We start from the raw sequence: 20,469 nt of genomic DNA on the forward strand, positions 1-20,469 counted from the left end.
GGTCCCCAGACCTCAGTCCGTGCGATTATTGGCTTTGGGGTTACCTGAAGTCGCAAGTGTATCGTGATCGACCGACATCTCTAGGGATGCTGAAAGAAACATCCGAAGCCAGTGCCTCACCAGAACTCCGTAGATGCTTTACAGTGCTGTTCACAACATTATTCCTCGACTACAGCTATTGTTGAGGAATGATGGTGGACATATTGAGCATTTCCTGTATAGAACATCATCTTTGCTTTGTCTTACTTTGTTATGCTAATTATTGCTATTCTGATCAGATGAAGCGCCATCTGTGGGACATTTTTTGAACTTTTGTATTTTTTTGGTTCTAATAAAACCCCATGTCATTCCAAGCATGTGTGTCAATTTGTAGCTCTCTATCTACATTATTCCGTGATTTATTCAGTTTTCAAATTTATACTGACTTTTCGATCACCCTGTATACAACTGAAGCTTCTGTAGATGGGTGAAACACTAAAAACGCAATGCACACAGTTTCTGACGGGCAACTGTCGTAGAAGCGAAATTTCTTAGGACTGGATTTAAAAAAATTATTAACATAACATATTAGGTCTTGGGCAGAAATTTAATGCTACTGTCGCCACTAGAATAATAAGAATATCCACTTTCTCTATCACTGAAACGTGAAGACTTGTTTAGACCAGTTGTTTTAAGCTTAAGAAGGGATGGTCAGGAAGATCTGCGATGTCACTTCGCGGACATTGTACAGACCGTTGTTCAAGACTTTTGTAACCTTTTGCCATTCCTCTGCGCATATTCCATCATACGTATGAGCTTGCTCAACTGCCCACCAGTAACTTTGTGTGTGTGTGTGTGTGTGTGTGTGTCTGTGTGTGTGTGTGTGTGTGTGTGTGTGTGTGTGTGTGTACGTACACTGTTCTGCCAAAACATTATGATCACCTGCTTAATAATCGATTGGAACACAATACAGCAGCGTTTCTTCATAGCATGGAAGGCATTTGTGGGATTCCAGAAATATGCAACCTCATGTCTATGGAGAGGTCTCACAGTTCCTGTAAATTATAGGCTGGTAGTTTCTCGTTGTGAAGCTGGTGACCAATAATGTCCCAGGCATGTTCTGCCAGACTCGTACCAGGGAACTGTGTGGCCATCACATCACAATGAGTTCACTATCATGCTCCTCATATCAGTGTAGCGTGATTCTAGCCTTGTACCGACAGTTATCTTGCTGAACGAGACCATCGCTGTAGAGGAAGATGTCAGGCATGAACGTATTCAGGTCGTCCACAAAATGTTCACGCAGTCGGCAGACACCATGATGCCTTCGATTCCTGTAACATCTCCCAGGCTGGCCGCTGTGGTCGAGCGTTTCTAGGCGCTTCTGTCTGGAACCGCGCGACTGCTACGGTCGCAGGTTACAGTCCTGCCTCGGACATGGATGTGTGTGATGTCCTTAGGTTAGTTAGGTTTAGGTAGTTCTAAATTCTAGGGGACTGATGTCCTCAGATGCTAAGTCCCATAGCGCTCAGAGCCATTTGAACCATTTTTGAACATCTCCCAAAAAGCCCAGTTAAATGACCCCCGTAGCACAATACTGCCACTACCGGCCTGCATCTGTGGTGCAGTGCACATTCTGACCAGCCATTCGCCTGGTGTAGTAAGAAGTTTGACTCATTAGACTGGGCCCAAGAGCCTTATCGAATAAGGAAATAAAGGCATGCTTTGATACAGAATGGCAATAAATCTGGGACAAAATGGTTCAAATGGCTCTGAGCACTATGGGACTCAACTGCTGAGGTCATTAGTCCCCTAGAACTTAGAACTAGTTAAACCTAACTAACCTAAGGACAGCACAAACATCCATGCCCGAGGCAGGATTCGAACCTGTGACCGTAGCGGTCTTGCGGTTCCAGACTGCAGCGAAATCTGGGACAGGGCAGAAACAGGGAGACGGACCTACCAGTTCCTTCCTAACATAAAATAAATAAAAAAATTTCATTGTTCCACAATCCATTCTCCATGAGCTCATGCCCTATGCACATGTAACAGGCAAAGTTGTTGGATCAACGTGGAAATATGTAGCGATCAACTGCTGTGTGCAGAACAGTGTGCTCCAAAACATTTGTACGTGCCTTGCACTGTACTGTGTCGCCAAATCTGCCACAAATGGCTGGCTATCTTTCTTTGTAGAGCAGGCAAGCCTCTGACGTCTGTGTTCTGTGATGAGGCACGAACGCCAACACCTCACAGTCCAATCGTTGTTTCACCATCCTTCAGTCACTTCCCTAGACGCTCACGACTGTAGCGCATGATCAGCCAACCAGCTATGCCATTTACGAGATGCTTATTAGCAGACACTGAGCTATTCACCATTTTCTGCTTGTATCACTGCTATAATGATTACTCATTCGTCTCTGATCCACTTATAGAGTGTGAACATTAGTAAAACCGACAAACTGCAGGGACGGATCCCTGAACTGGAAGGCCGGACGAAGTGGCCGTGCGGTTAAAGGCGCTGCAGTCTGGAACCGCAAGACCGCTACGGTCGCAGGTTCGAATCCTGCCTCGGGCATGGATGTTTGTGATGTCCTTAGGTTAGTTAGGTTTAACTAGTTCTAAGTTCTAGGGGACTAATGACCTCAGCAGTTGAGTCCCATAGTGCTCAGAGCCATTTGAACCATTTTGAACCTGAACTGGAAATGGAGGAAAAATGTTCCCGAACATGTGTCCAGAAATGGAAGGTGTGCATGCACGACAACACGTATCCCGAAACACAGTAGAGGGTTGCATCGCATCCATGTCACAACAAATGTTGAAAGTGGACTCCATGGGACGCTATCCACTCGTTCACACGTCGCTTCATGGGTTGACGCACTCGTATGTTACAGCCTCTCTCCTAATGGCATCAAATGGCTTCGCAGGTGTCGTGAACACGCTGTTGAAGGGCTGTACGTCAGGAACCGGTTCATCATACACAACACTTTTCAGATGCCTCCGGAGGAAAAAAATCCAGGGGTTTAAGAACAGTGATCTAGCAGGCCATGCTAGAGGGCCTCCACATCCTGTCCACCGTCTGGGGAAGACATTGTTGAGGTGTCAGCGAACTATAATGCAAAAGTGGTTTGGTGCTCCACCAGGCAGAAACCACATAACACGTCATATTTCCAAAGGCACATTCTCAAGCAGCCCAGGCAGAGTATTTTGTAGGAAGTCCAGATACACTCTTCCACTGAGGCGTTGTGGAACAACTGGTCGAAGTATGTGGTCGCTAAGAATCACTGTCCCCGCACTGATGCTGTACTGTTGTTGATGAGATGCCTCAGCCATTCCTGGAGTATTGTCTGTAGCCCACAGATGACGATTATGCAAACTGACGATGTTAGTTCTAATAAGGGGTGCTTCATTGGTACAGAGGACTGTTGACAGAAATCGCATAATTGTGATGGTCTGGTGCAAAAACCACCAACAAAATCCTTTCCGTAAAGGGAAATGCACTGCCGATAAAACTTGCACTCGTTGCACATGATAGGTATAGTAGCAGTTGTCATGCATGTTACAAGTACTGTACTTTGTCTTACACCATGTTAGCCGGAGCTTATACTAGGGTTTGTCTCCATACCCGGTAGAGCCTGGTCCTCTGAATCTGGAGTATACAAAGTTCATCACCTCCCTGCATGTTCGTCTGTCTGAAGGATTCATGATCACACGAATGCCCAAAAAGGGCTCAAAATGGTATGTGATGTGGTTGGTGTCTGTGAGGGTACTTGTTTTGGTACAGCTGTGCTGTCTCTCGACCGTTTCCATCTGCTTGACCATACAGAATCACCATCTCGGCTTGTTACCAACATGAACGCCGGACCATTCTGCTGCTTACAGTATGCTTTGTCAATCACACAGCCTGCAACACGCAAGGAACACACGGCACATGATCAGTCATTCGTCAGCGCTGTCTACCATGGCAACGATGCATTTGCGGACACATGTTCATAGGATCTTTTTCCTCCATTTCTAGTCATGAATCTGTCCTTTCAGCTTGTCGGTTTTATTAATGTTCACCCTGTATGCTTGCCTTACCGTGTCATGTGACCACAGTGCCACCAGATGACATTCAATCTCGTGAAGGGAAGTGATCATAATGTTTCAGATCACATTTGCACTCTGCTTATTGAAACTGAATGTTACAGTTAAGTAACCAGCCTAGGTAATTGAGTGGTCAGCATCAATGGATAAAATGCGGAGGACCAGCGTTCGATTCGTTGCGATGTCAAAGATTTTTCCTTGGTGAGAGGACTGACAGGGAGGAACACCCAGCCTCATAATGCCAACCGAGGAACTACTTGAATCAGTAGCTGCTCCAAAATCTGGTAAGTCGCCAAAACAGTCAGAAGACCGGAATGCTGATTACATGCTGTTCTACACCACATCCGCATGAGGTTGAATGACAGAGGATGACAGGATCGACACCCTTTGCGCTTCCGGGTCTGGACGAGGAGCTCAATACAGTTAAAGACTCTTAAACTGCAAATAAAAGACTGAAAATATTCACAAAGCAACATTCAGTGTGAGAGAAAGACTTAGTGAAAACTAGTGACAAATTATTTAACAACTGGTGTAGATTAGCAAGAGCTTCACTAGAATTACCATGGATAATGCCCACGATAGCAAAAGTGTAGCCTACACTAAACAGCCAGAATGAAACAACTCATAAATGAAGAAACTTCCTGGCAGATTAAAACTGTGTGCCGGGCCGAGACTCGCGGACAAGTGCTCTACAAACTGAGCTACCCAAGCACGACTCACGCCCCGTCCTCACAGCTTTACTTCTGCCAGTACCTCGGCTCCCACCTTCCAAACTTTACAGAAGCTCTCCTGCGAACCTTGCAGAACTAGCACTCCTGAAAGAAAGGATATTGCGGAGACATGGCTTAGCCACAGCCTGGGGGATGTTTCCAGAATGAGATTTTCACTCTGCAGCGGAGAGTGCGAAAGGCAAAGGTGCCGAGTTCGAGTCTCGGCCCGGCACACAGTTTTAATCTTCCAGAAAGTTTCATATCAGCGCACACTCCGCTGCAGAGTGAAAATCTCATTCTGGAACTCATAAATGAAGGTGCCACTAGGCAGGAGTTGCCGTCAGAAACAGGACGCTTAGTTGTGGACCAGCAGCAAGGGTGCGACCTGGCACCGCAGCTGACTCTGGGCTGTCATTGTTCCCTGTGAGCGCTCATGGTCGCCCACAACAGGGAGCGAGGTTAAGAAATGGAAGCCAACGTTTGCGCCTTAGTGCCAGAGAACTGGAGATTATCCTTATAGGAAGGACAGCAGAATTTGGTATCTGCACGACATCCTGAATGTGATACATCCAAGAGAGGCCTCTGGTTGATGTGGAAGTTCTTGGACGATCTTGCGACGAATTCAAATGGGAATTTTTTGACCTCCTGTCTCATGTGGAGAACCGTAATCTCTCTCAAATAGTCAATGGAGAAGGAGGACTACATGAAGGAAGCAACTACTTGGGTGGCGCAGTGTGTGTGGCGAGGCATGTGCATTTTCTTTGGGTTAGAGAAACTTCTCCGTAGAGCCGGTGTTGAGCTGCCTGCCATGCTCAGAGAGAGATGAGCCACACACCATAGAATGACTTGCGGAATATAAACGTAAGTGTCAATATAAAGCTTTCCATCTTTCAGACCTAGTAACCTACAGCTAGGGTCAAGGTTGTTCTCAATGCTGAGGCAACGGCATCTGATGCCACGTGGGACATGAGAGGAAGGCTCATCCAGTCCAAACTTGTGAGCTGCTAAGAAACTGCACTAGGCTAAGCTAGACCATACTAGGCTACAGTTGACACTTACCTTCCAGCGATTCGGAGCTAGTAACGTCAGCCTTGACAAAGATGGCGGTTCCCTCACCAAATTCCTTCCTCAGTTCGGCAGCAAACTTCTCCCCATTCTTCTCATCAATGTCCGATGCGACCACCTGAAAATCAGCCGTCCAGTGGGAATGTGAACAGGTGAGTCGTAACATTACTGACATTGACAGCCCCGAACGTCTTTTCCGTTTCTTGTCCTGTAGATGAACTAACAGTACCTTAAACAATTTTCGACACCATCGAAGTTAAATGCCAGTTCAAGCATATATTTTACTATCACAGCACACTTTAATGATGGTCAGTCCCATTAATGTTACGAATCAGGTCATCAATGATGTCTTCAAGGAGTCTAACTTCAATATAGGATTGATGTTCCTCTTTGATTAGAGCAGTCACTGTAGGAATCTCACCCAGTGAATTATCAACCACAGCTGGATGTGACACCGTCGACTGAGCCTTTCTAGTTAGAAAGGTTTTTCCAAAATTTCAAAACATAGAGCAGTCACATACGCAATAAAAACACAAATCCTCAGTGCCCAGGGTATGACACTACACTTTATTGATGTCAACATACAGCAAATAAGATATATAGAATTTACTCTAATAGTAACACATTTACTGGAAATCATGTTAGTCTTAGAGGCTATTTGGCGCCCCTCTGCAGGTGGCGCCTGGGCGATGATAGACCCCCTCGCCACCCCTACCTCTCGATACATCTCTGAGTTAAAGCAAACTGTGCATGGCAAAATGGCGCTATCTAAAACTGGCGCAGGAGCAACGGTGGTGCTCTATGGGACAGAGATGACAGGGGTGAACTATGGGTGGGATAAAAACGACTGGTTAAAACCGATTCCGGTATATGAGTTCTGAATAACCGGTATTATTTGTTTGGTCTCAGTAAACAGGTAGCTTTTATATTTTACTGATAAATGTGTAAAAAACCGAAATATCAATTAGCCATAGTAGCAGTATAAAATTTTCTTTTTTAAATAAACCTATTTTACATTGGTTTGAAATATTGCATTATTATAGAAAATGGGAAAAGCAACCACGGCTTTTTTAATAACAATGCCAACAGAAACGAGCAACAAACACTTGAGAAAAGAACTGGTACAACATTGCTGAGACAATACTGTCCTTGTTGGCTGTATGCCATGGCTTAAGATATGCACATATGTGCAGTGTGGGAGATCTGCTCCCGCATGGTCTGTACCAGTGGTAGTCAACCACATCCCTACCGCCCACTAGTGGACGCTCCAGCTATCAAGGTGGGCGGTAAGCATAAGGGGTTTTGAAAACATTTTCATTAAGTTTCCAAAAAATTTTGAAAAAGTTTTTTGTAAGTAATTGTTATTATATTGTTTAACTTCCTGTAACTCTGTTTTGTAAATTTTATAAAGTAATGTTATTTCCCTATTTTCTAACTCTCCATCCCTGTGGAACCGGTGGGCAGTTACAAAATTTTACCGCTAATAGATATACAAAAGTCAGCGGTAGGCAGAAAAGGTTGACAACCCCTGGCCTATGTGGTCATCACCAGACATCTTTGTGTTGCGGAATAGCGCCAACCCTAAAATGCAAATATTTTTGTGAAGTGGTGTGTCTGCCATTTCTATGAAATAATAAAAGAGGAAGGAAATTATGGTAACAGCAATAAATTAAAAACTTAACAACTCATTCATAGCACACAATAAAAATATGCAATAAAAATAGAAAGTAGCGCATCCACTACCTCTGCCTTCACAATATGCCTTTAGCTGCTTATAGCCCTTGAAAGCGGACAAATCAACGCAAAAAACAGACTTCTCCAACCTCAGTTTTCACCCTTTAGCACTGACTCTTCGTTATGCCCAAATAGTGTTACAGTTTCCGATTACAACGGGTGGGCTAAATTTTCGTTTATTTGCTTATTTAATTTAATATTTTGATTCTACGAGGTGTGACAATAAAGTAATGAGACTGATTTTCTATAAACGATGTGACAACCCAGCAGGCTTGCAAGGCACAATATCTTTGACCTTGGTCTATAAGCTGCTTCTAGTCCAAGCGTCACATTGATGCAACTGATCAGTCGTGAGTTATGCTGTAATAAGTTCACACGTGTTTGTGTCTCTCGTCACGGAAATGGAACTGCATAATACTGCGCAACGGTATGGCATTTCTTTTTGCGTTAAATTGGGTGAAAACGCGACGACAATTTACAGTAAGCTTCAGAAGGCTTTTGGAGAGGAGGTTATGTCAAGAGCTCAAGTTTTTCGTTGGCATAAAATGTTTAGCGAAGGCAGAACGAATGTTGAAGATGCAGACCGCAGTGGACGACCATCATGCTTGTGTGCTTCTTTGGTTCCAAGGGAATTGTTCATAAAGAGTGGGTGCCTCCTGGACAAACAGTGAACCAATATTACTACAAAGAAATTTTAGAAAGACTTCGTAAAAAGAGTTCTTCGTGTCCGTGCCAACAATGCTGATAATTGGATTCTGCATCACAATAATGCGCCATCCCATACTGTTCTGCCAGTACAGCAATTTTTAACCTCAAAACAAATTTCAGTACTACCACAGCCACCTTATTCACCAGATATCGCTCCGTGCGACTTTTTTCTATTTCCAAGAGTCAAAACGGCGGTCGAGGGACACAATTTTCAAACAACACAAGATGTCCAAAAATCTGTGACGAGGGTCTTGGAGAATATTGCAGGAGATGAGTTCCAGAAATGTTACCATCAACGACAGAAGCGCTGGAAAGAGTGTGTGCAATCAGAAGGGAACTACTTTGAAGGAGACAACACTAAAACTTGACTAAAACGGTAAGCAACATTTCTTTTTCACATCAGTCTCATTACTTTATTGTCGCACCTCATATATACCTTGAAACTGTGCGAGTCAAAAATTTACAATCTTCGATTTCTATGTTTATTAAAGGAAATAATGGTAATAAAAAATCGAAAATCGGTTATTTCGGAAATCTGTTACTTTGACCTGTTTTTGCAGCTAGTTTACACTGCTGTGAAATAAAAAGAAAACGATATAATCGCAAATCGGTTGTTTCCGTGATAGCCACCAGTCCTAGGGTGAACGGCGGCTGCGAAGATGTGTACGGGCGAACAGACGTGCAACTGTTGAATAACTGACCGCCCAGGTGAACCGAGGGGCGACCATCAGTGTCTCCTCAACGACCATTCACCACACGTTGCTGACAAGGGAACCTCCCCATCGCACCCGCCTCAGATTTAGTTATAAGTTGGCACAGTGGATAGGCCTTGAAAAACTGAACACAGATCAATCGAGAAAACAGGAAGAAGTTGTGTGGAACTACGAAAAAATAAGCAAAATATACAAACTGAGTAGCCCATGCGTAAGATAAGTAACATCAAGGATAGCCTGAGCTCAGGAGTGCCGTGGTCCCCTGGTCAGCGTGAGCAGCTGCGGAACGAGAGGTCCGTGGTTCAAGTATTCCCTCGAGTGAAAAGTTTAATTTTTTATGTTTTCATCACTTTTTTGAGAGTGATTATCACATCCACAAGAAAACCTAAATCGGGCAAGGTAGAAGAATCTTTTTACCCATTCGCCAAGTGTACAAGTTAAGGTGGGTCGACAACATATTCCTGTCACGTGACGCACATGCCGTCACCAGTGTCGTGTAGAATATATCAGACGTGTTTTCCTATGGAGGAATCGGTCTTACGATCAAATGTTTTCGGTTCCAATTGGAGAGGCACGTCCTTTCGTCTACTAATCGCACGGTTTTGCGGTGCGGTCGCAAAACACAGACACTAATTACAGTGAACAGAGACGTCAATGAACGAACGGACACATCATAACTTCGCGAAAATAAAGAAAGTACACTTTTCACTCGAGGGAAGACTTGAACCAAGGACCTCTCGTTCCGCAGCTGCTCACGCTAACCACGGGACCACGGTGCTCCTGAGTTCACACTCTCCTAGATGTTGCCTATCTTGCGCATGGCCTACTCAGTTTGTATATTTTGCTTATTTTTTTCATAGTTCCACACAACTTCTTCCTGTTTTCTCGATTGATCTGTGTTCAGTTTTTCAAGGCCTATCCACTGTGCCAACTTATAACTAAATCTGAGGGGGGTGCGATGGGGAGGTTCCCTTGTGAGTATGTATCTCCGCATCAGGCGCCTGCTTCACGCACCCTTGCTGACAGCTGTTCATCGGAACTTGCACGCCAGTACCGCGGGACTGGACGTCCACTGAGTGGCGACAGGTGGCCTTTTCAGATGAATCACGTTTTGTGCTCCATCGGCGTGGAACGTCTGAAAGCAAACACTCTGCAACAATCGTCAGATGGGTCCAGGCTGGAGAAGGGAGCGTTATGGTCTGTGGAACGTTTTCGTGGCATTCCCTGGGTGAACTTGTCGTTCGGGAAGGCACAGCGGGTTGACACAAGTAAAAAATCTATCCTTGGGGACCATGTCCGCCCTTAGATGCAGTTTGTTTTTCCTCGGTACGATAGTATCTTCCAGCAGCACAATGGAATGTGCCACACAGCTCGCAGTGTAAGTGCGTGTTTCGAAGAACTCCAGGATGAGTTTACCGTAGCCCCTGGCCACCAAACTCCCCGGGTTTAATCCGAGTCGATAATCTGTGGGATCATCTCGATTGCGCTGTTGGCGTCATTGGTTCTCAGCCGAGGAACCTAGTGCAGCTGGCTGCGGCACTGGAGTCGACGAGGCTCCATATCCCATTTGGTACCCTCCAGAACCTGACTGACTCTCTTCCCACATGTCTCACAGCGGTGCGTGCTGCGAAAGGTGGTTATTCAGGCCTTTGATAGGCACTCACACTAATGTGATAGCGCAGTGTATGCCATAAGTCATCGAAGTGACTTTCCACCCTCTCGAAGCTGTGTAGACCCAAGACCTTTATTCCCAAGTAAAATTTAGACATGTGGTCCTATTACCGAGAACGGTTTGCTGTCGTCTCACCATGAATAGGATCCGCTTAACCAAGTGTATCCGAAAAGGACATCTATAGTCTCATCTCACGTTCATCTTCTTGACCGAGTTCTGAGTGTCAGTACACTCTCACTTTCTTCCCCCAGATGCGGCTGCTGGGCACAATTGTCCTCCCAAGCAATCGAGAATCAAGTGTTGCCAAAGGTGTGCTATGGTTTTCCTTCCTCGACCACGCCACTGATGTTTGTCATCTACATGTATAAAATTCGTAATAATGCCTCCTTAGCACACGTTTGGCTTTTGGTAGCGAATCAGAATGTCGATATCACTAATTAGGTTTGGAGTGCTGCGTCACTGTGGTTGCAAGGGGAGAAGTAGAATCGCAGCCCTGATGATACTGACCTTGGCTCCCGCTGCGATCAATGCTCTGCAGAAGGCCCGCCCCAGGCCTCCAGCCGCTCCAGTCACCAGGCAGACGCGTCCGGAGGGATCCATCCTGGAACTGAAGAACGCATCACGTACTGTGTGTCTGCGTTTTAAAAGCTCTTCACCATAGACACACACTCATATATATATATATATATATATATATATATATATATATAGAGAGAGAGAGAGAGAGAGAGAGAGAGAGAGAGAGAGAGATTGAAAAACCTGTTCCATAACTACAACGCAGTTATTTTTATATACAGAATTAGTCATCAACAACGACGGGACCTTGCAAGCAGTAGACACAGCTGAACAGGTACTATAGGTTCCGTCTTTCTAGATTGCTGAAAGGTATTGAGGATGGTCTCACGTCGAGCACGGATAATTCATCAGCTGTAGACGAGGGATATTATTCTGACTGGGTTCGGGGAGGTGTGGGAGAAGTCTCTACTGGAATTGCACAGAGTTCATTTCGGATCAACTGTTGTTTCTCATACGTGTGAGGAATCTTCCATATAACACATAAAGAAGGATTAGTTCTTTTTGTAGATGTTACAAGATGTTGTTAGTACCAATAGAGAAAAACGAGAGAAAAATTGTGATTATTGTGTTTAGAATATTGTAGACTAGTTTTCCACAAACGTTCTCTCTCTTAGTTTTAAGAAGACGTGGCCTGTGTTCTGGTAATCAAAGGGAACTAAAGCACTGACAAATTTTAACCAAGAGCAGAAGTGTGCATACTAATGAGAGCGAAAACACATTAAAAAAAACATATTTCACATCTTCTTAAACAAACCTGTTCGGCCATTTTTCTATTTTGTCTTACTGCATGCCTTGGAGAGGGACACATCTAACATACCTGGTTTATTTTTATTCAGTAATGGCGTACGGAATTGCATTCTGGGATAACTAACCTTCAAGAAGACTGTAACAGGATATTAGCTCCTGTCACATATGTCTCACCAAATTACCAGGACGAGAAAATCAAAGGAATTGGAGAGGTTTAAAGGCAATTCTTCAACATTTGTGACTGGAGCAGTGAAAATGAAACAGTTAGTGTTACTAGAAATACAGTCCGCTACACTTTAAGGTGGTTTGCAGAGTATAGATGTAGATGTAGATGAAGATGTAGCAGCAGCCTTATAATTTCCGAGAAGTTGCCTGCGACTGACTTGAATGCTACCCGCGAATGTCTTTCAGCACCGCTCACTAACATGTAAGTGGCTTTCGGCGGAGATCTCCCTTATTTGTGGACCTGTGAACACGCCTTTGTCTCTCTCGTACAATTCATTTCCAGCCAATGGCTGCACACGTGCCGAAAACATCCGACTCTTTGTCTGGATTCTTTACAGAATCCTTCAAGTACCTCGGCTTTGTAAGAAATGGTGGAAAGATGACTTTGTCACTCTCAGCCACCGGATGTTTTCTATTTCTTGGCTGTATTTCCCCTCTAATCAACCATTTATTCCTCCTTACTAGTGGTGATCAACGGCATCAGGCGTTCTGCGAGTCGAGGCGTGAATGTCAGAAGTTTGAATGTGATAGGGGAGCTAAAATGTCTGAAAAGGGAAATATTTAGGCTTAATCTAGATGTAGTGGGGGTCAGTGAAGTAAATGGAAGGAAGATAAAGATTTCTGATCAGATAAGTATAGGGTAACATCAGTAGCAGCATAAAATGGTATAACAAGACTAAGATTCGTTACGAATAGGAAGATAGAGCAGAATGTTACTGTGAACAGTTCAGCGAGAGGATTGTTCTCGCAGCAAACCAACACCGGCAACAGTAGCTCAGGTATACGTACCGACGTCGCAAAACAGGGGATGAAGGAATAGAGAAAATATATGAGGATACTGGACGGGACAATCTATCAGCTATAGGGGATGGAACGCTGTTTTGGGGAAAGGAATAGAGGAAAGGCTTACGGAAGAATACAGGCTTGGTGTTAGGAATGAGAGAGGAGGAAGACTACCTGAGTTCTGTAACAAATTTCAGCTAGTAATAGCGTGAGAGTGACAAAGTCATCTTTCCACCATAAGCAATAAGCAATAAGGAATAGCGCAGTAGGCAGTACAGTTGAAGAGGAATGGACATCTCTAAAAAGGGCCATCACAGAAGTTGGGAAGGAAAACATAGGTACAAAGAAGGTAGCTGCGAAAAAACCATGGGTAACAGAAGAAATACTTCAGTTGATTGATGAAAGGAGGACGTACAAACATGTTCCAGGAAAATCAGGAATACAGAAATACAAGTCGCTGAGGAATGAAATAAATAGGAAGTGCAGGGAAGCTAAGACGAAATGGCTGCAGGAAAAATGTGAAGACATCGAAAAAGATATGATTATCGGAAGGACAGACTCAGCATACAGGAAATTCAAAACAACCTTTGGTGACATTAAAAGCAACGGTGGTAACATTAAGAGTGCAACGGGAATTCCACTGTTAAATGCAGAGGAGAGAGCAGATAGGTGGAAAGAATACATTGAAAGCCTCTATGAGGGTGAAGATTTGTCTGATGTGATAGAAGAAGAAACAGGTGTCGATTTAGAAGAGATAGGGGATCCAGTATTAGAATCGGAATTTAAAAGAGCTTTGGAGGACTTACGGTCAAATAAGGCAGAAGGGATAGATAACATTCCATCAGAATTTCTAAAATCATTGGGGGAAGTGGCAACAAAACGACTATTCACGTTGGTGTGTAGAATATATGAGTCTGGCGATATACCATCTGACTTTCGGAAAAGCATCATCCACACAATTCCGAAGACGGCAAGAGCTGACAAGTGCGAGAATTATCGCACAATCAGCTTAACAGCTCATGCATCGAAGCTGCTTACAAGAATAATATACAGAAGAATGGAAAAGAAAATTGAGAATGCGCTAGATGGCGATCAGTTTGGCTTTAGGAAAAGTAAAGGGACGAGAGAGGCAATTCTGAAGTTACGGCTAATAATGGAAGCAAGGCTAAAGAAAAATCAAGACACTTTCATAGGATTTGTCGACCTGGAAAAGCGTTCGACAATATAAAATGGTGCAAGCTGTTCGAGATTCTGAAAAAAGTAGGGGTAAGCTATAGAGAGAGACGGGTCATATACAATATGTAGAACAACCAAGAGGGAATAATAAGAGTGGACGATCAAGAACGAAGTGCTCGTATTAAGACGGGTGTAAGACAAGGCTGTACCCTTTCGCCCCTACTCTTCAATCTGTACATCGAGGAAGCAATGATGGAAATAAAAGAAAGGTTCAGGAGTGGAATTAAAATACAAGGTGAAAGGATATCAATGATACGATTCGCTGATGACATTGCTATCCTGAGTGAAAGTGAAGAAGAATTAAATGATCTGCTGAACGGAATGAACAGTCTAATGAGTACACAGTATGGTTTGAGAGTAAATCGGAGAAAGACGAAGGTAATGAGAAGTAGTAGAAATGAGAACAGCGAGAAACTTAACATCAGGATTGATGGTCACGAAGTCAATGAAGTTAAGGAATTCTGCTACCTAGGCAGTAAAATAACCAATGACGGACGGAGCAAGGAGGACATCAAAAGCAGACTCGCTATGGCAAAAAAAGCATTTCTGGCCAAGAGAAGTCTACTAATATCAAATACCGGCCTTAATTTGAGGAAGAAATTTCTGAGGATGTACGTCTGGAGTACAGCATTGTGTGGTAGTGAAACATGGACTGTGGGAAAACCAGAACAGAAGAGAATCGAAGCATTTGAGATGTGGTGCTATAGAAGAATGTTGAAAATTAGGTGGACTGATAAGGTAAGGAATGAGGAGGTTCTACGCAGAATCGGAGAGGAAAGGAATATGTGGAAAACACTGATAAGGAGAAGGGACAGGATGATAGGACATCTGCTAAGACATGAGGGAACGACTTCCATGGTACTAGAGGGAGCTGTAGAGGGCAAAAACTGTAGAGGAAGGCAGAGATTGGAATACGTCAAGCAAATAACTGAGGACGTAGGTTTCAAGTGCTACTCTGAGATGAAGAGGTTAGCACAGGAAAGGAATTCGTGGCGGGCCGCATCAAACTAGTCAGTAGACTGATGACAAAAAATAAAAAAATAGTGAATACTCTTTTCAAGAGTCAAAAGAGGAATACCTGGACAAAGCTGGAAGACAGGGAAGAGTTCAGATACATTACACCATGATCAGGCAGAGATTCCGAAATCAGATATTGGATTTTAATGTGTACCCAGGACCAGATATAAATTCAGATCACAATTTAGTGATGATGACGTGTAGGCTAAAGTTTAAGAGACTAGTCAGGAATAATAAATGCACAAAGAAGCGGGATACGGAAATACCAAGGAATGAAGAGACACCCTTGAAGTACTCTGAGGCCATAGCTAATGCGAGGAATGAATAGATCAGTAGGCAGTTCAGTTGAAGAGGAACAGGCAAACAGGGGCAATCACAGAAGATGGAAAGAAAAACACAGGTGCAAGGAAGGTAACTGCGAAGAAACGTGGACAACAGAAGAAGTTCTTCAGTTGATCGACGAAAAAAGAAATACAAAAATGTTCAGGGAAATTCTGGAATACAGAAATTCAAGTCACTTAGGAATGAAACAAACAGGAAGTGCAGGGAAGCTGAGGAAAAATGGCTGCATGAAAAATGTGAAGGAAGTTAAAATGAAATTATTGTCTAAACGACTGACTCAGCATACAGAAAAGAAAACCCGTCAGTGAAATTAAAAGTAAGGGCGTTAATATTGAGAGTGTACTGTGAAATGCGGAAGGGAAAGTGGATGGTTGGAAAGAGCGCACCGAAGGCCTGTATGAGGAGGAAGACTTGTCTGATAGAAGAAGAAACAGGAGTCTGTGTAGAAGACATAGGGGATCCATTGATTGACTCAGAAATCTTAGGGGATTTTAACTTGTTTCCTGTGTGACAAGCTCGCCCATATTTTATGTAAGTGGCCAGACACTGACGGTTTCCTATGTCATTCTTGTCGCTATGTTATCCCTTACCTTAGGTTTTACCTTCTCAGGTCGTATTTTCCCTCTTTTCCTGCTTTGAGTGTGTTTTTCAGTTTTATTAGGTTTCTCCACATTCGTTCCTTTTACTGTGTGTCAGGGCGCTGATGACCTCGATGTTGAGCGCCCATAAACCCCAACACACACACACACACACTCAGAAATCAGCTTTGGAAGACTTAAGATGAAATAAGGCAGGAGTAATAGATAACATTCCATCGGAATTCCTAAAATCATTGTGGTAAGTGGCAACCAAGCGACAGTTCAAGTCGGTGAGCAGAATGTATGAGACTGCCGATGTACCATTACATTTTCGGAAAAACATCATCCAAATAGTTCCGAAGATAACAAGAACTGACAAGTGGGAGAATTAGCGCACAATAAGCTTAACTGCTCATACATCCAAGTTGCTGACAAAAGTAATATACAGAAGAATGAAAAAGTGAATGAAGGACATGTTAGATAACGCTCAGTTTGGCCTTAGGAAAGGCAAAGGCACCAGAGAGACGATTCTGGCGTTGTGGTTGATAATGGAAGCAAGATTTAAGGAAAATCAAGACACGTTCATAGAATTTGTTGACCTGGAAAAAGCGTTCGACAATCTAAAGATGTTCGAAATTCTGAGAAAAATAGGAGTAATCTATAGGGAAAGATGGATAATGTACAGCGTGTACAAGGACCAAGAGGGAAGAATAAGACTGGAAGACCAAGAACGAAGTGCTCGAATTAAAATGGGTGTTGAGACAGTGATATAGTCTTTCGCACCTAATTTTCAACCTATAGGTCGTAGAAGCAATGTCGGAAACAAAAGAACGGTTCAAGAATGGGATTAAAATTCAAGGTTTAAAGATGTCAGTGATAAGATTCGCTGATGACATTGCTGTCCTCAGTGATAGTGAAGAAGAATTACAGGACCTGTTGAGTGGAATGTACAGTCTAATGAGCAAATCGAAGAAAGACTAGAGTAATGAAAAGCAACAAAAATGAGAACAGCGAGAGACATAATATTAGAACTGGTGATCTGCTAGGTGGGCAGCAGAGTAACCCATGACGAACGGAGCAATGGGTACATAAAAAGCAAACTAGCACTGGAGAAAAGGGAATTCCTGGCCAAGAGAAATCTACAAGTGTTAAACAAAGGCCTTAATTTGATGAATACGTTTCTGAGACTGTACGTTTGCAGCACAGCATTGTATAGTAGTGAAGCAAGGACTGTGGGGAAACGGGAACGGGGGAGAATCGGATCATTTGAGATGTGGTGCTACAGACGAATGTTGAAAGCTGGGTAAGAAATGAGGGGGTTCTCCACAAAATCGGCGGGGAAATAAATATAGAGAAATCACTGACAAGAGGAAGGGACAGGATGTTAAGACATCATAGAATACCTGGAGACTGGAGACTGTGCTACCACACGATGTTGTACTTAATGTCTGTACAGCAAATCGATCAGCTAATGGATTCAACGAACTCTCTGCAGCGTTAACGCTACCCCACGTGCGAGAAGGATGTGTTTGCTCTTTGGACTGCAGTTGCTTCTTGGAGAGCTAAATGTAAAGCAAAAAGCAGAGTTAGATGACACGGTCTGTTACGATCTGCGTTTGAGAATAGACATGTACAAATCTCGAACAGAATTGCAACTCTTGTTGTCCGCCATTAAAGGCAATTTTATTTTACTTTGCTGTTGTGACGAATGTGTTCAAAGTATTGATGAGAAGAGACAGTAATTTTCCTCGAGGATGTTATATGGTATTTAAATAGGTTTTATTTTACGAACCCTGCATTTACAAGATTGAACATATGTGCAAGGCTTCTATAGAACCTTCGGACATTTGGTTCGTGATGTTGCTGACGAATCTGCATCACGGTCTTCGGATACCTACGGAGGTGTTTTTAGAGATGATTGAAGTAGTTTGCTGTCCGGCTACGCATCGTCGAACTACCTGATAACTAAATTGCACTGGATCAGTTTTCGAAGCTTCTATACGAAGTCCTCAATCTACCAGCAATATACAGCTGCTGCTCCTCCTTTACAACAAGATCGATTGGAACAAGCGTACCATAAGGCTGTTTAGCCAACAGTCCTGTGGTCTCAGCAATACTCCACGTCTTCCATGCCAAAATGTTAGCATCTGGAAATGCTTCAAGGCCACCATAATCTGCTTGATTGCCCCACACAACTGCAAGTGTCAACCAGGTACTACCTCCAAACACTGCTTGTACATCACAGGTAAAGTGCAGATGGAGTCCACGAAAAACATTTGGACCTCCAATCAACTGCTGTTTATTAAACTGCCCAGCCAAGTCAATATCAATCGCCTTCAAACTGCGATACACTGGTACACTGCGCCGCCAGCGACGACGCCACGCACGTCGCAGAGGCATTGCTGTGGCACGTTAACACAAGTGAACGTAGCTTACTGCCTTACAATTCTCGGCCGGGGGTGTTGAATTTTCAACGACATACAGGAAGGAGTCTAATGAAGAGCATTTAAGGCAGTGAAGGGAATCTGTATTTTCTCTGAACAGATAATAACGAACGATTTTAACTCAACTGAACTTTAATCAGAACCTCCCCTGCCACGAAATAATTTAATTTCAAGGAACTTGATATTAGTTAACTTCATAATTACTTAGTTATTTCCTTCAAGTGTAGGAGTAGTAAAGCAAGTAACAACAGTTAATTATTTATCTAATCCCTGGCCACATTTGAATTAAAATTAAATAGCAGAGGTAACTGTAGAAGATAAAGACTATAGAGGAAGGCAGAAATTGGAATACATCCAGCAAATAATTTAGGAAGTAGGCTGCAATTGTTACTTTGACGGAAAAGATTGGCACAGGAAAGGAATTCGTGGAGGGATGCATCAAACCAGTTAGAAGTCTGATGACTCGAAAAAAATATATGTACGTGGTGGTGTTTGCACCCGAGCTGTCCCACTTGCAGATAAAACAGCAGTGTATTCCTGTGAAAGAGCTTATTACTTTTATTATCGTCGCAGATACGCTATCACGAGTGTGTGCCAGAAGAAGTGACACGTTTCATACGTATTTTTCAAGTGAGTGAAATATCTAACCAGAACTGTTTACATAAACAAGAAATGTGGAGAGGATCGTGTGGAAAACACTGTTAAGAAAACGTGCGTTAAGTCATAAAGGTGTAACTTCCATATCATTTGAGGGAGCTATAGAAGGTAAAAACTGTAGAGGAAGACAGAGGTTGGAGTATCTCCGGCAAATAGTTGAGGACGTTGGTTACAAGTGCTTCTCTGAAATAAGGAGGCTGACATAGGAGAGAAGTTCGTGGTGGGCCGCATCAAGAGTAATGACTCTTCCCCTCCCTCCCAAAAAAACTTTGTGTGACAAAGCAGGTCTTCAAACTTAGTTTAGATGAATCGATGAATACTCGTCTTGCTTGAACGCTGTGCAGCACTTCGACGCTTATCGCACACCTAAACTTGAATATATCTCCACGTACAAAAAATCGTATGCAAAGAACAGGTCCATTACACAATTTTTGCCATATCCAAAAAAACTGAAGTAATAGAGCAAAACGGTTTACGGATTTGAAATCAGCACGATCAACTTTATTTTTTAAAAAATCATGTCAGATATCTACAGTGTGTTTGTCAATATCATCAAGTATGAAGTGCATCAGAGAAAATCCGTGACGTGAGGCCTTAGTTGGACTCCCACAGATGATAAGAGACATATCATGAATATAGAATCGTGGAACGACTCTCCCTTCTACTCTGTATGGCCCATGTCCACATGTATGGAGTCCCATATCTGTGGGCTATAAATTATCCAAACGCACAGGATCGTAAACAGAGCATTTTGAGATTAGCAAGTGTTGGTCCGTACAAGAACTCCAAAATGAGCACTGCATGTGGAATACGCGTTTAAATCTGCTACAAACAACTGCCTGTCGCATCGGCGTTGTTGACGCTATCCTGAAAAATAGTACATAGTTGTGTCCGCTGCCGTGTTTACCGCTGCACACTATTTATGAATGCTTCTCCAGGACGGTTAATCGTTACGAGAATATGCCGACTGCGTTTAAGGTTCGCATGGACAGAATGGCGAACGAATACACATAAAAAAAGGTTGGCGACAAGATGTCATGTTGACTGGAAGAAGTTCGTCGCCACGGCTATGAATTTACAAGATACTGGGTCGTCTTAAAGTACTTTTAAAATTGTGTATCATACCTTTAAAAAAATTCTTGTTAATAACCACCACAACCTGCTAAGAGTTACTATTTTTACACTACTGGCCATTAAAAT

General features: G+C 43.2%; 1 protein-coding gene across 1 annotated transcript in view; it reads right to left on the reverse strand.

Annotated features, from left to right (window-relative positions):
- The window catches only part of LOC124595950 (15-hydroxyprostaglandin dehydrogenase [NAD(+)]-like), a 70,256-nt gene that overhangs the window by 41,313 nt on the left and 8,474 nt on the right, over window positions 1-20,469 (reverse strand). The window contains exons 2-3 of the mRNA XM_047134871.1: window positions 11,172-11,271; window positions 5,832-5,955 (exon numbers count right to left, since the gene is read on the reverse strand). Of these exons, the coding sequence (XP_046990827.1) occupies window positions 5,832-5,955; window positions 11,172-11,264 (217 nt within the window). The 5' untranslated portion in view covers window positions 11,265-11,271. The remainder of the gene's footprint in view (window positions 1-5,831; window positions 5,956-11,171; window positions 11,272-20,469) is intronic.

The sequence above is a fragment of the Schistocerca americana genome, chromosome 2 (assembly GCF_021461395.2).
Source record: "Schistocerca americana isolate TAMUIC-IGC-003095 chromosome 2, iqSchAmer2.1, whole genome shotgun sequence".
In the NCBI taxonomy this organism is placed as follows: Eukaryota; Metazoa; Arthropoda; class Insecta; order Orthoptera; family Acrididae; genus Schistocerca; species Schistocerca americana.